Source organism: Anomalospiza imberbis, chromosome 9 (genome assembly GCF_031753505.1).
Source record: "Anomalospiza imberbis isolate Cuckoo-Finch-1a 21T00152 chromosome 9, ASM3175350v1, whole genome shotgun sequence".
NCBI classification, from domain to species: Eukaryota; Metazoa; Chordata; class Aves; order Passeriformes; family Viduidae; genus Anomalospiza; species Anomalospiza imberbis.
The window spans coordinates 4000018-4016239 of NC_089689.1; the positions used below are offsets into that span (position 1 = coordinate 4000018).

At 40.0% G+C, this 16222-nt stretch overlaps 1 protein-coding gene across 8 annotated transcripts in view; it reads right to left on the reverse strand.

The window, feature by feature from the left end:
• The window catches only part of RALGPS2 (Ral GEF with PH domain and SH3 binding motif 2), a 115988-nt gene that overhangs the window by 85833 nt on the left and 13933 nt on the right, over nucleotides 1-16222 (reverse strand). For all 8 annotated transcript variants that reach the window (XM_068199426.1, XM_068199424.1, XM_068199429.1 and 5 more), the window contains 2 exons: nucleotides 5888-6019; nucleotides 3137-3244 (listed from right to left, as the gene is read on the reverse strand). In XM_068199426.1, coding sequence (XP_068055527.1) covers nucleotides 3137-3244; nucleotides 5888-5944 — 165 coding nt within the window. In that variant the 5' untranslated portion in view covers nucleotides 5945-6019. Of the gene's footprint in view, nucleotides 1-3136; nucleotides 3245-5887; nucleotides 6020-16222 lie in introns of those variants that run through there.

Here is a 16222-nt window from a genome sequence, read left to right on the forward strand (position 1 = left end):
TACTGTAAAGCAAAAAATAAATATTTCCTCAACCTGAGGTTGGCCAGCACCTTAATTTGGAGCTCATGTCCCCAAGCATTCTCCTTATTTCCTTCAGCCTCACCAGCCTCCCCTTTCCACTGCCACTGCACCACTAACAGATCCCTCCCCCACAAATTGTGCCCTGTGTGCTCAAAACCACACTTCTCCCTGGGATGAAAATGGGGAGCATTCACTGCTACCACGCCGACCCTGGACACACAACGGCCCCCCCAGCAGGGCCAGACACCACGGGGCAAGCCTGGCACCAGCCTGGCTGTGGCTTCCAGCCCAGGAATAAAGAACTGAGCAGTGACCAGCCTAAAAGCAGGTCTTTAAATCAGAGATGGTCTCCTTACTAGTTACATCTACAAAGCTGACCATTGAATCCTTAAATGTGTCCTACTTCATACTCATTGAATGGGATTCTTCTTCCCCAAAATCTATGCAACACTCAGGTATTCAGTACATCCCCTGGAAGCTTTCTGTAAGCTGCAAGGTGATAAAGCAAACTATAAATTTGCAACAGCAGCAGCAGGGCCTGGAGATCTCACCCTTTTCTGTAACTCAGCCCTTTCTAAAGCAGCCTTCAACCTTAGGAAGAATTAAAACCACCCAGCTGCTAACAAGGTTATAACTGACTCTTACACCTCTACTACAACAAGAATTTCCATTACTGTTTCGACTGGCCCCCTTGAAGGGCTGGAAGCGTTTTGCTTATGAGACAAAGGACCATTACATGAAATAGCACTCCTCCTGTGTACTCAGGACAGTGTTAGATGACTGCCAAAGGGGAGAATATGGAAATAAAATCACCAAAAATATCTGCACTCAGGTTTCTCTTTGGCTTGGCAGCAGCTTCTTGAAAATACAGCATTATAAGCAATACCTTTTGTTGTCCAACTCGTCTCTTACCCACTAAATGACTGAACAGAGAGAGGTTTGAAAATATAATGATGTCTTTGAGACAGTGGGAACTGAAAACACATCTGTGTCTCTCATTGGTACTGAAATCACTAGCATGGATCTTATTTCTAGCGTATCTCAAACTTAATTACCTTTCAGATTTTTGTTCTTCTTCCTCTGGCATAATTGTACTTTTCCCATGTGTGCACAGGGACCCGTTCTGGCAGCATATCCATGTCTAACCCAAGAGGTACTACCCACCACCAGGAAACCTCACACACTTTTGCATGCTCAGGAATTTGGCCCTACTGCATCACTCTGGTGGCCTTCACATCCACACTGAAACCCAGATGAAGATTTTACACCTCTCTGTTATAGCAGTATCAAACCCAGGAAGGGTAAGGAAGTGGCCAAGAAAATAAAAACAAGGGTCGAGGATACTTTTCCTCCAGGGTACATAAGTTTTTGACAAATTTACTTATTTCTACAACTTTTAGCAGGAATGATCAGAAAAAGACAGTATTCAAAGCAAAAAGGTGCTACTGGAAAAGCAGATGTGTGTGCCTGGGGAAACAAACATTAACAAAGAAGTGCAGCTGTGTAAAGTAACACTGAAAAAGAAATTAAATCAATTATTTCCTTGCCAAAGGACTGAATACTGGTGATTTTGTTCAATTGCTCAGAATTCTACATGCAAGGTGTTTCATATTGATTTACAGTAAATCAAATCTGGTATGAAGAACTAGATACTTTAAGAGGAAAAAGGTTTAAAGCAAAAATGTTTATTTTGAGGGACAGAGAAAACAGCAAAATTATACTTAGTAAAAGAAACCAAAAATACAAGCACAGCTTCATAACTGTAATGTGAAATGCTTAATTAAAAGATTCCTGTTGGTGAATAGAACTCTACCCACTTTGAGGCATAACATGAAAACAGGAAAAACACTGGATTTGAATACAGATTTTTTTCTAACCAAGATTTCTTAAGTGGGTAACATTCAGGACACACGGAGTCAAAGGCTGCTGCATTTGAGAGAAGAAGGATTAGATGGTGGAGCAAAAGAATTATGAAATGTGATTCGGTGACAAGGCACCTCTGTATATTCTGCTGTCCAAGGGAGTGACAGCAGCTCCACAGAGACTGACTGATCTATTCTGCTGCCCAACAGCATCTACCACTGGTAAATAGTAGAGCCATTCAACAAACTCATTTTGGCCTGAATGCATAATTCCACTGGAATTCATGTCCCTAGCCCCAGATTCCCTAAGTACTTAGATTTACTTTATGTACAGGAATCATAAGATAAAACTGGAAGGATAGCCAGCCCCAAAAAATATCTTCCCATGGAAAGTAGGTGATGCATTGCCCAGCTGTTCCCGACAACAGTGCAAAGAAGAAGCCCAAACCACATGACTTGAGTCTCAGTCAGGAATAAATCCCATAATTAATTATGATCCTTAGCCATGAAGAATTTAATGTGTAAGTACCACTTCATAATCTAGCTGCTTTAAATTTTCAGTGTTCTCATTAAAATCAATTGAGCCATTAATAATTAACTGAAATAGTTATTAAGAATTACAAACCAGAACAAACTAAATGGGAATATTTTGTGACATGTATTACTCCATATCAATAATCTCCCCAGGACAACTCCTCATGAATCTCATCACTGGAATTGGAAGTACATTAAGAGCTTAGCAATCTTTCTAGTAACATACTTGAATCACTTAGAGGGACCATCTGTTGTCCTCACCTCTACAGGGAGTAAAAACAAAACAAAACAATCAACCCAATGTTTTGGTTAAACATCTCATTATTCTGTGCAGCCAAAAGAAGAAAACTAGAAAAGCTTCCTAGGGCAAGAACTAGCAGAGTGCAGAATTCAAATGGCTCCAGAAAAGAAAACAAGTACAGATCAAGTATAGCCATGCAACTAAAATATGCGTGTCAGAATTAAGCTGTGTTACATAAAGAAAGAATCTCTGGTCTATGCCTCATATAAAACTATGAAAAATATCTGGAGAGCAGAGCCCAAAATTATCACTTAATTTCAAACAGAATAGAGACAATGAAGAATTAAAGAACACAATCTTTTTTGAAAACCCACGGATGACAGAAATTGGGCAAAAAAAGTGCAGAAATAGAGAAGCAGTGGAAAAGCTGCAAAGGAGATTCACACACAAAGTAATCAGAATTCCTGGACTTGCTTACCGCATATTCCTCTGGTGTAACCTTTAGAACATCAAATACCACTGCATCAAAGCTCTTCTTCAGTTCAGCTGAACCCTTGTCACTCAAGGACTCAGAGCTGCTACTCTTCTGCAGAAACAAACAAAAAAAAAAACCACTGAGGATGTTTTGGACCTGTCTTCTTCTTGTCTTCTCTTTTTTACACTCCCAAAAGCAAAATTTCTGTCCAAACGTCATTGTTCACATAATTTTTCTATTGGGTAAATTATCAATTAAAATTCAGTCACAGAACAGACTTTTTCCTGATGTGGACTGCAAAAAAAATCAGATCCTCAAAGCGACACCTGGATTTCCATGGATTTCCTTCTAGCTGAAGAAGGGCAGGGTTAGATTAGATATTAGGAAGAAGTTCTTTGCTGTGAGGATGGGAAGGGCCTGGCACAGGTTGCCCAGAGAATCTGCAGCTGCCTCATCCCTGGGGAAGTGTCCAAGGCCAGGCTGGATGGGGCTTGGAGCAACCTGGGATAGTGAAAGGTGACCCTGCCCATGGCAGGGGGTGGCACTGCATGGGCTTTACCATCCCTTCCAATAATGCCATGATGTCAAAGGAATTCCTCAAAACACAGCAGTTATATTTCAGTGCATAATTAAATTCCAATTTAATTGACAGGAAAGGTAATAACAGCAACTACGTCAACAAAAGCAATACAATCCCACTGAATTTCAAACAGAAAAAATACCACAAAGGTAAGGAAAAAGACAGGGTCTGCCCCAAGGGAATAGTTATCAATTCTCTTTCTCCTTCTCTTAAAAACATGGAAGCTCACAAAAATTACACTGATCTACATGTGTTCCTGTTGAAGACATTTAGCAGAAGGAAATTTAGTGGGTTTTTTTTTAATTACAGTAATTCACATTTGCAAAAAATAGCAGATCCTAGGATATTATTCTATGAACATTTACCTACAAAACAAAGATTTTGCTTCCCTGCAAAATACAAATGTGGCTCAAAAAATAAACACTTCATATTGATTTCCTAAGTTTCATATACAGTTTTCACATTAAAGCAATACATCTGTGTTATGAGCAACCACTTCCTCTAGCACAGAGATGCAGACCTACATTCTATTTATTCATTCCTGATCTGTTCAGGGGAAGTTAGGCTTGGGTATCAGGAAAAGTCTCTTCCTCCAGAGGGTGGGTGGGCACTGCCCAGGCTCCCCAGGGAATGGGCACGGCCCCGAGGCTGCCAGAGCTCCAGGAGGGTTTGGGACACGCTCCCAGGGATGCACAGGCTGGGATTGTTGGGGTGGCCAACACAATCAAGGCCCTTTCTGACAGTCTGTGCCATTTCACTGCTGAGGTTGCAACAACCTTTCAAGACTGTGGACATGGGTCCTTGAGAATTCAGCCAGTTGAAATAAACTCATGTCCATTTTCAAGCAATTTTGTTATAAGGACACATTATAAAGAAAATGCTTATTTAATAATGGTGTCCACTTTTAGTTAGATTCTGACATTACAATCTCTCTGAAAAATCTCCCTTTGAAAACACCACCAAAAACTCCAAACCAGACATGTATTTTCAGTAATCAGCATGCTTACAGAAACATTTCAGTTACAGGTCCTCTTCCCTACTTCTTAGCCAAGATAGAAAAAAAAAAAAAACACTTGCTTAAAGTAAATTAATGTAATTTTGCCAAAATACATTTTACTCAATTTTATCAGACATCACATAAACATTCAAGACTATTTTGCTGAATAAAAAGGTTGCTTTCCTCCAGGAAAATTTTTTAGCTGCACGCCAAAAAACAGTCAATGATTCATGAAGCAATTATAAGGGGAGTACAAGAATCTATATAAAAACAAACAATGATCTTGGAGACTGATGCCAGCTTTCTTGACAATAGTTGTGAAATTGTGGTGGAGATTATTTGGTTCCTTTTGGTAACACAAGTCTCCAATTTTCCTTTCACCTTATTTGTGGTACTCCCCATTTCCATATGTAAGTGCATACCGCACACAGCTGCTACCAAAACTCATCTGTAAATATGAAAATCAACAAAACATCTTCGGTAGTCCAGAGATTCGTGGAAGGAGCCAACTACAGTCAGGACTTTGTGGCTCTCACCCCTATTGACTTTGTAGTGTTCTAATTTCAGCCCAAGCCTCGTCCTTAACAAGCAAATGACAAATGGAAAATTACGTTCACTTCAAACTCAGAGGCATCAGCAGATGAGGTCAATCTCCATTGCTTGGCTGATGCACACACTCAGCTCACAAGCTGTTCATTTCTAGAGGGCAGAAGCTTTGATGGGCAGGAGGGACCCCCACCTATGCCAGAATATAGTCCAAGAGACAAAGGGAACAACTTTATTCCACTGCTGCTGTGTCAGACTGCCCCTCAGTACACACACAAGTACCTGTCAAAGAAAAGAACATTTCCCACCGGCCTTGCCAAGACAGCTTAATGTGCTAAGAGTGTCTATTCTTGTTAAAACTTGAAAAGAAAAGCTTCCTTGTCTAGATGTGATGGAAGAGAACATGGAAAAAATCAGCTTTGGCTATGGTATATGCAAGTTCATGCTCTATTTTGGCATGCCAAGTTCAGGACTTTACATTTTATTCACACTAAACTGGAGTGTATGAAACCAACATACAGAACAAGAATCTGCTGGATGACAGCTGTTAAAAGAAAAGCTCACATTTTAGTGCATTTAAAGTAAACATTGAGTACACAGTTACCCAGTAACTGAGGTTTCCAGTCCTTACCTCTGAAGCAGTAGCTGCAATGTTAACACCACTGGACTGTCCGTTCATTAGCTCCATACTGCCCACACCATTAATCTTCAGCCCTACATTTACAGCAGCAGGATCATCTCCAAGGCAACCCAATAACCATTCCTACAAAGAGCAAAAAGGTATCAGAAACCACTTTCTGCAGGGGTTTTAATCAAGATTCAGTGCCTAAAATCCATAACAAAAACAAAGGACTTCCAAAATGGCTACACCTCTCTGAGGTCCAGACTTTAGATCCTAACCCATATTTTTAAATTACCTACTTAAAACCAGCACAGTTAAAAACAACTGAAGGTTCCATTAAGATCCATCAGTTACTGGCATTATTGACTTACCATATTCTTTTCCCCTATTGTTTTCTCTATGCCAGGAATCAACATGTAAACATAAGCAGCAGCCCTAACAAACAGAAGTCTGCAACATCAGTTCACATACTATGCTTTTCCTTTTATTACCTGCTTTAAAAAGTATATTGCAGTATATATGGTAACTCTATTAGGTATCTTTAAGGTATTATCCAATCACTTCCTATCTTACAGGATTCTTCACCAGCTTCAAGTAAAAATTATAACATTGAAAGCCATTAAAAGTACAAATGGAATTTATACTTTTCTCCACAAATGATCCAAACTATTTCTTAGTGAAAAAACTTCAAAGAGAAAAACACAAAGGAAAACTCCACACGCTGACTTTTAATGCATCCTTGCAGGAATACTACGACACTCATTTTTGCAGAGAAAAGGCTGCAAAGAAATGGAAGCCTTTGGCATTCACTACAAAAACAGTAAGACTACCCAACCACAGTGTTACAGAGGAAAAAATTGGTTTGTGCTTAAATTAATGAGCTGTTAGTGCCCTCTAGTGTGAAAACTATTATAAATCAGCTTCCGTGGATCTATGTCTATAGCACATGTGACTGCTTACAAAGTTGCTGCTGTTTATTAAATTCACTTTTGGTTTGTAATTTAATTCAGAGCTATTGCATGGTCTGAAAACAAATGGAGAGTGACAGGTAACTGGGTAATTGCACATGACAAAACAGTTTTACAGCAGCTCATACTTCATGCCTCTAAGGAATGAAATAAAATCATCTGAAAAGCTGTATCTCCATGTGACACTAAACCGAGTATGTCAGACAGACAAGCCTGGAAGGCAAGCAATTGCAATATTTAAATAAGAAAATATGCTAAAAAAAGCAATATTTAAGCAATAAAATATCCTCAAATTTTAAAGTGTCACCATAAGAATGCGATACAGAAAGGAAAGCAATGCTAGAGAGCAATATGGCAAATGTCAGTCAAACACTACAGCTTCCAGGTATTTCTGAGTATTACCAGTCCCATGGGAGCTGTGTTTCTGCAGTTCAGGACTGCCACCCACATTCTACCCTTTGTTGTTTTGGAAAAACTGACAGAACTGTCTCATTCACAAGACAGAGGATGCTACATTTCACTTTAACGCTACATTCCCAGTCCATGTGCTTTAATTAACACTGATTCCTGCACTGAAAATGCATTCAACTGCACTTAAGCTTTAAGTTCCAGACCATATAAAGGAAAAAATCTCATCTCTGGCTTCTGAGTGTCACTGCTGTCCTGTCCTCCCCCATCTCAATTACCCTTCAGATGGTCCTGTGGAATATTGCCAAATACACAGCTCCCCAGTGCCTCTCTCCTGCAGCTTTTTCATTTACTGAAGGGAAAAGCACAGAAATAAAACTCTGACATGTTACAAGTTTTATTTATGTAGTGACAGTAGAGGACAGAGGCATCACATCTGCAACACCAGTTTCAGGTCCCCCACATGCTCAAAATGGTACATTTATCCCAAAGTAATCTCATCAGCTAAAAAACCCCCACCCTTTAAAAATTTGGGGATTTTTTTAACCACTGTATTTTTAAGGAAAGTTGACACTTTGGCTTTGTCTAATACAGTTATGGAGAGTATGACAAAATTGTGTAATCTCAAATTAAGGTTAGATATTTGACCCTCGGCTCACATCAGCTTCAATTGTTCCCCTTCCCCATATTAACAGGAGGCAAAAAGGGAAAGAATTAGGGATGTCCTTCTCTGCAAGGAAAAATAAAAACCTGAGCTCTGGGGGCTTTTTTTGTGGCGGTATTGGTGGTGCCAATGAAAAGAAATTACAGCTATCACAGAAGCCTATGGAGCTGGCAGCTCAGCCTCACATCAACAAGAGCAAACTAATTTCTCTATCAGCAAATGCTGAAGCCCAGTTTCCTCAATGACTCCTCTCACACAACCCACAGCCACTCACAGGAACTTCCTCCCCATATTTCCTGACAGACTTTCCACCTCACAGGACCTGCCTGGAAGGGCCAGCAGTGCTGCACACTGATCCAGGTTTTCTTTTTCTACCTGGTTATTGTGGTAGGAGTTGAGAGAACTCTGTCTCTTTGTTAGGTGTGGGCCATCATGTTGAGAAGTGACTTCTATGAGGTGCACAAACATTGTTTTTTTCAATTTATTTTTTTTAATAAGCAGAAAATCACTTAGGAAAAAACCCTCCATGCAAAGGAAATTGAGTTTACAAAATATAACATCTGCCATCAAGCTGTATCCTAACAAAGCTGTCCACACAATGATAATTTTGTGTCCATTGCTGCATTACAAGTGCATGCCTGAATACATTTATACTTTTTCACACTTTGTGGATACACTGAGGAGCTGAATTAGTACTGAACTGCTATAAATATGTATTTATCAACTTTAAAGTTCCAGAATTGGCAATCTTCACAATGCTCTCATGTCTAGCAGCTTTCAAAAGTACATCACCTACTCCCCTAACAGGAACAGTCACAGCAACAGTTTTGGTCAATGTCCCACTTGAGACAAATATTGAAAAAATCCTCACACTGGAATAACTAAATCATTTGTTTCCTATATTATCCTTCTGCTCAACACCAAAATAATCTGTGAAGAACAATATCAGAAAGTGATCAAGAGCAGAGAAGTTCACAGCAGCACAGCTGGGTCTGTGGAATGACTGTCACCACACTGCAACAGTGAGTCACAGTGTTCACTGCCTACCTTGTATATCCAATTACCAAAACTGAATTACACTGAGTAATTTGAACTTCCAGTCAGTTTCTCCTCTCCAATTCAATAAATGTCTTTGTGCTCAGAAATGAATTACATGTGGAACTGAGAGTGTTTCCTATGAAGCATAAAGCACCTAAGCATTTCTGCCAGCCTGAAGCCTTGACACACTGTGTGGTATCCTCCTACAATGCCATTCATACTGTACAGTAGAAAGCAAACTAAAAATACTGATACAAATATTCATCACACCCAAACAACGAAAATATCTCGACTATTGTTGTGGTTTAGCCCCAGCCAGCAATTCAGCCCCATGCAGCCACTCACTCACTCCCCCACAGTGGATGGGGGAGGCAATCAGCAGAACAGAAGTGAAAAATCTCATGGGTTGAGATGGAGACAGCTCAGTAGGGAAAGCAAAACCTGTGTGCTCAAGCAAAGCAAGGAATTCATTCACTGCTTTCCAGGAGCAGGCAGGTGTTCAGCCAGCCCCAGGAAAGCAGGGCTCCATCCTGTGTAACAGCAACTTGGAAAGGCAAAAGCCACTCCAAATGTCATCCCTTCCACCTTCTTCCTCCAGATTTATAATACTATATATATGGTCTAGAATAACCCTGTTGGGGTCAGCTGTCCCGGCTATACCCTCTCCCATTTTGTTGTGCACCCCAGCCTCTTTGCTGGTGGGATGAGGAGCAGAAAAGGCCTTGACTCTGTCTAAGCCCTGCTCAGAGTAACCAAAATATTACTGTGGTATCAACACTGTTCTCAGCACAAATCCAAAACACAGCCCCACACCAGATACTGTGGAGAAAATGAACTTTATCCCAGCCAAAGCCAGCAGAGCTCAGCAGGGTCTGTTGCCTTCAGTGAGTTTTTCTGCAAATTCACACAAGGCTGTGCTGCTGATCATTCCCATACAGCGACTGACCTGCAGATCCCCCCAAAGGGAAGGCAGCTCGGGGAGGATGAGCGACAGCAGCAGCAAGGTGTGCCCGAGCAAAGCTGCTGCAGAGCCGGCCTGATCTCAGCACAAAGGGGAGCAAAGGGTGCCCTTTGCTTCAGAGAAACAGCTCTGTCAGACCTACCGACTGCATCCCAGCTGAGGGAATCAACTGGTGCTGGAAATGCTTCTCCCCGAGCTCTTTGTTACAAGGGGCAGCTGAGACGTGGCTCTACAAAACCACAGAGCCAAGGGATTTCAGAGAGCTTCAGCTGGCTTCAACCCACGTGTTCCTTCCTGGTGTCACCAGCATCGTGACAGCGAGCACGCTCCAGATCACACCTGGGGACCTCACCAGTATGGTGCTGAAATTGTATACTGCAATTGCTGGAGTTTGCGGAGTGGAACTTGCATTTGTATCACGATTTCAGTGATACATTTTGTATTGTACACACTGCTAAATCAGAAATCCTCTGTAACATCAGCTATATTCAAATGGTTAATCTAGCATTAAGCATTACACCCTCCAAGTGTGGAATATCTGAAAGAACCTGAGTAGAGAGTACTGGTTTCTCACAGACCTCTAACACAACACTTATGCCTGACTCCCTTCCACAGCAGATGTTCTTGGCTCAGTTTGGGTCAAACTCTGTCCCAAAAATACTGTATAAACAGCATTTTAAAACACAAACCTAAAATTACATTTGAAACTTCCTGCCCAGAACAGTACAAAAGCTTTGAGGAAAAAGTGAAGTTTTAGGAATAGCTCAAGAGTCAAGATGACCAATATCCTCTTTTTTCTTATTCATAATGTCAGTAAAACGTGTCATTTGTTTTGATCACAGATCTCCATTAAGAAAACAAAAGTGCCTTGCATGGATCATCATTAACTATAAATGCAGAACTACTACCAAAGACTTTGGGGACCAAAAAAATCTGTTCCAGACACAATGAACCTGAGCTTCCTCATCCTGTGGAAACTAGAGTGCAGGAAAACTATAGTTTAAAAGGTAAAAGCTGAGACAACTGCTAAGAGCCAACACAACCTACAACAACAAAAAAAAACTAAGAAACCAAACACACTAAAAAAAAAGCAAAGCACACACACTCCACACCTAAAGGAGAAGACCCAAGGAATGTAAGAGGCCCACAGTGAAGCAGAGAGTCACCAAGGAAGATGCAAAGAACAACAAAGAAAAAACAAACTGCACCTTCCAAATTATATCCTTCAGTTTCACATTCCAGCCACCAAAGCAGAAACCCACCCAGGTTACTGCACTGTACAAATAAAGACAGTATGTAAATATCCTTAAATAAGAGAAATGAAAATCACCTAAAGTCACACTTTAATTCAGTTTTCGGTAAGCACGATGATATTAAGATAGTAAAACTGATAAAAATAGTAACTTCCACTAAAGACATAAAATAAAAACTCAAGCAACTTAATACTACTGCATTCCCTGAAGGAAATTTATCACTAAAAATAATAAAATCCCAGACCTAAAATCTCACACACTGTGAAATCTCCAGATGTGTAAATCTTGGCAAAGCACTGCCTAATTTACCACTAGTGAAGACTGAGATAAAAGAGAGAAAACACACGTTGGGAAGAGACATGACAAAACCAGATAGGGGAGCATAATATTAAAAAAACCAGATTACTAAGAGTTATTAAATATGCAAAACCACTACAAATATTAGGGAAAAAAAATTCAGAAATACAGGAAAGCAATGTAATATAGGAGATATAAAACTATCTAATGAACAGAGGAATGAAAAAAAATAAAGTTAATCATTAGAGGACTCTTGTAGCTGACTCCTGTAAAATTTCTGCTGTGAATTTCAGCTGGAAATGATGCCACTAAAGCTGTAAGCATGAAGTAGCCACATGAGACCCAGGTATCTGCATTATTTATGAAACAATACTACCTGCAAAACATTGCAAAAGAGACACTGATGCTGTACTCTCTACAGTTCGGGTCACTTTGCTTCCAAAAAAATTTTTTCCATGAAATGCATGCACAGAAGGGCTTGCAGGTGTTCTGAAGAGAGTAAAACTTCTTTCCTTAGTGGAACCCATGAGACCTCAGCTTGCTTATGGTGTGAAACTGAGATCTGCATGAGGACACACCTGCCATATATTTAACTATCAGGCAGATAAACCAGAAGTATATAATGCAGATAAACCAGAAGAATAAAAAGCAAATTTATGCTCAAAATCTGAGTAACAGCAATTAGGTTCTTGAATAGTTTTCAGACACCACCACTAACAGCAAATATCTCACAGCTGCTTAAGTTCATGCTGGACTCCTTCCTGATGGGAACAGTGCCACTCGGTGCTGCAGGAGCTGCACAGCTGACCCAGTGACACAGACTCCTGCTGGAAACTCAAAGCACTTCTGTGCTCACACAGCTCACTTCTGTCACACATACATTCTTTCCCCAAGCATCTGTTGCACAACAGTCACAGCAGTATCAGCTGGTTAAGCTCCAAGACAGATGAAATTCAAATCCACGGAATAGCAAAGGGAACAAAAAAATTCTTTCATTAGGTTTGACACTGAAGTTCAAAATAAAAAAGAAGCTTCATTTGAATGTGTTCATTTAAATTTAGATTCTCTTTCTACCTTAGAAAAGGCATTACCTGTCAATTAGGTAAAATTGTTATTCTTTAAGAAGACACTATTCAGAGAGCACTTTCACTATAATTTGTTCTGAATAAATCCTATTGTGCTTTTATGCACCTCATTCCCCATCTTTGGGAATGAAAGGAGGCCGGGGGAGAAATAAAGAAAGAGAGAGATAACAGCAAGGCTCTGTCTCATTCATATCTTGGTTTTCAGCTATCTAGGCCTCTTTTCCGTGGTTCTTCAGCACTCACGCTCTCTTTTTAATCTCAAGAACTGGTACAACTTGTAGCTCCCATGTCCTAGGATGAGATAAAGAAAGAAAAACCAAAACTGAAAGCCAGAATATCCTTCTCCCGGGCAAAAGTTACTAATTTAACAAATCCTATTACAAAATTCATACCATTACCTCAGTCTTTCATCAGCTTGCAACAACAATCAAGAGGTTCAGCTAAAAATGGAAATTTTTCCAGGTTAGTTACACACAAATAGGAAGGAGATCCTTACCGCTCTGACTTCCACCACTCAAAAGCAGCTTTCCTCAGTGGATCAACTCAGGGCCAAGACTTAAATGGGAGATATTCTAGCAGAAGGCAACAAATTTGAGTATGAGAACTGGTACACAGCTGCAAGCAGTGGCAGATCCAGGCCCTCACAAAGGCACGAATCAAGCAGAAGGAAAAGGATCATTGCAGGCAACAAATGGAGTAAGCCAAAAATGTGAACACGTGTACAAGCTATTTAGGTTTAGCCTGAGGTTGTGAGAGGTTGGCTTTCTGCTACCAAAAGGCCTCTCCAGCAGTGTCTGAGTGTTAAAAGACAAAATGTAGGCACATTAAAACAGTAACTGCACAAAACCTGAAGAACTTTCTGCTCACAAACTGCTTACAAATCATCAGGTCCCTGGTGCTTCTTCCTTCAGAGATCACCAAGAAGCCTCTGTTTGTAGTTTTTCAGAAAAGTGCATAGAACAAAGCTTTATTCCTTTGGATCTGTCTGTTACTTTGCAATTGCTACCAGAAGAATGAAACTCTGAATTTATGAGACATAGTTTGGTTTCCCTCCCATATGCCAAAAGAGCAAGCAGTAGGAACTCTTTTAGCACAGAAAATGCATCAAAAGTATAAGGTTCTACCTTCCTCATCTCCCTCCCACAACTAAAGCCAGCCCAAAGTTTAACCTCTTTGAGCAAAATTTGTTTTCATCCTGAAGAAGAAATCCAGGTTTGCTCAGTAAGGAACCACAGGAGAATCCCTCCTTGCCCCAAAGACACAACAGGAGAAACCATAACCTAGAGACATTTCTGAAGGAAATAATTATTTTTAAGAATAAGAAGTTAAAATATTACAAAGAAAATAAATAGGATTTAAACTAGAAACAAATATTTTTAATTAATTAGGCAGTTCTATATGATTATAATCTTTCCCCAATTGGATTTTCAAGACCTCCACCACTTAGCCATACAGTTGTCCGTTTTGTTTGCAAACAAGAGGAGCAGTAAATGATTAATGTCCCCTTGATTAACTGATGCTCAGTTTGCAAAGTGCTGCTCTGGCTAAAAAGTGCAGGTACAAAATCAGTGGAATTAATAAAAGAACAACACATCTGTGGACACCATTCTGAACAGGGAAACCATAGTTAAGAGCATGCAACAGTGGAGCACTGAATGCTGCTAACATGGACTTCAGGATCCAAAAACTCTTTTCAGAAGTAGTTAGATCCAGATTTGCTTTGTTTGAGGATAATACAAGCAACACATGAATAGGGAAGAATTATTAAGACTGTGCATCAGCAAAAATATCACATCTTACAGTGAAAAGTCTCTAGAACTGCCTTCTATATTCCTAGCTTTTTTATTATTATTTTCAATCAGGCAGCACAAAAAATTTCAGCAGAAGGCAGACTTGAAGAAAATAATTGTAATGATCTGCAAATGGATCCATGCAGGTAGCATGCCTTCTCTCAGAACAGAAAGTGCTTCACAGGAAAAAGATTCGGGAAAAATACTTAAATATAATTTTATGTGCAATGGCACACGTCTAAGTTCTGAGACAGGAATGACAACTGATAGCCTGAGTTTTGTTACTGCAAACAGACTACAGGAACTCTGACACTAGAAATCACCAGCCTCACATGCCAAAAGCACATGTAAGATAAAAACTGACAAAAAAATAAGCCTGAGGATCTACACTGAATTTCCTGTGTAAACCTACACATCACACAGGGATATAAAGAAAACTCAAATTTCCATGCCTACTCCTGGAGGCATTAAGTGCTACAAGTCAAAATTGCAAACAGCCAAACCAAACCGTCCTAGGACAGATTTTTAACAAGAGAGAAATAAGAAAGTCCCAACTGTTGCTGAGTAACAGCCTCCAAACCCACAGAATTAAGGACTTGGTACCTCCACCAGCCTTGGCTGCACCCTTGCTTTGTACAGTAAGGCAAAAAAAATTAACATTTAAGGAAAAGAAGTCAAAACTCCTCCCCTGTTGAACACCTGATTTTTTCACTCAGAAGAAAATACTGTTGAGAGAATATTTTACTGTATTTCCTTATTAAGCCTCAAATAAACACTAAGGACCTTTCTCAAAGAGGACACACAATATCATAGTCTGGTTTGAAATTCAGCTTTCAGAGAGATGAGTACAGCCTTTATCAGTAAAACCTGGGATAGCAACATTTCAGCAATGCTCTCTATAATTATTCTTTTCTGAACAGCATGCATCGATATGCACCGTTGCTATAGAAATGGTGCTAACAGGAAAAAATCTATCAGCCTATGAATTGCCTGTTTGGTATGATGACAACTGGGGGAAACTACAACAGACATTTGGGGAAGAGAGCTGGATCTTCTGGCTGTGTCACCATCGCTGCATTCATTTATGGAAGTGTGTCAAGCCCAGGGTAGACAACTTCAACAAGCAAACAACACACAAACCAGTTTCTAATCAATCTGAGCATCCCATTCACCTCTTTTCCATATTTCTACCCCCCTTTGGAAGGGCCTCAGTAAATCAGCCAACTCAGGAGAGAACAGATAAAGACCCAAATACCCATCATTTAATGTTAAATACCTTTCTCTACCCAAGATCAGTCAGCAACCGGTGACCAAAGCATCTGCCTTAAAACATGACAGAAACCAAGTTCCATAGAAACCTAGAAACCAAGTTAATTCAAATACAGGACTCCAACAGTCAGATGGCCTGACCCTTTATCAGTGACCCACTCAAAGTGCCTGAAACTGATGACCAATAATATGTTTGCTTCAACTGAAATAATTCAGAGTGAATGTTTTCATGAAGGAGAACAGTGTATTTTTAAGATGGTATCAGACTTTTTTTCTTGTTATCAAAATAGAAACTTATAGTAGACCACAGGGCAATGGAGTCTCTTCAGACACTCAAGGTAGACAGGAATTTATTTGAAGGCCTGAAATTCTGGTAAACCCATTTATTGTTTGTTCACTAACAACAGCAGTCCAGTCACCAGAAAAATCTCAATGTGATTTCAGGTAAATGGGCAGTATAAATGAGAGCCCTGCTGGAGCCACTTCTAAGCCATCTATCTACATTATTGATGAAAGGATCTGCCCTGAAGATGGAATGACATAAATAAATACAGAACTTGTGTAACTGATGTAGAATACAATGCTTTCCAGAAGACATCAAAAAGACACAG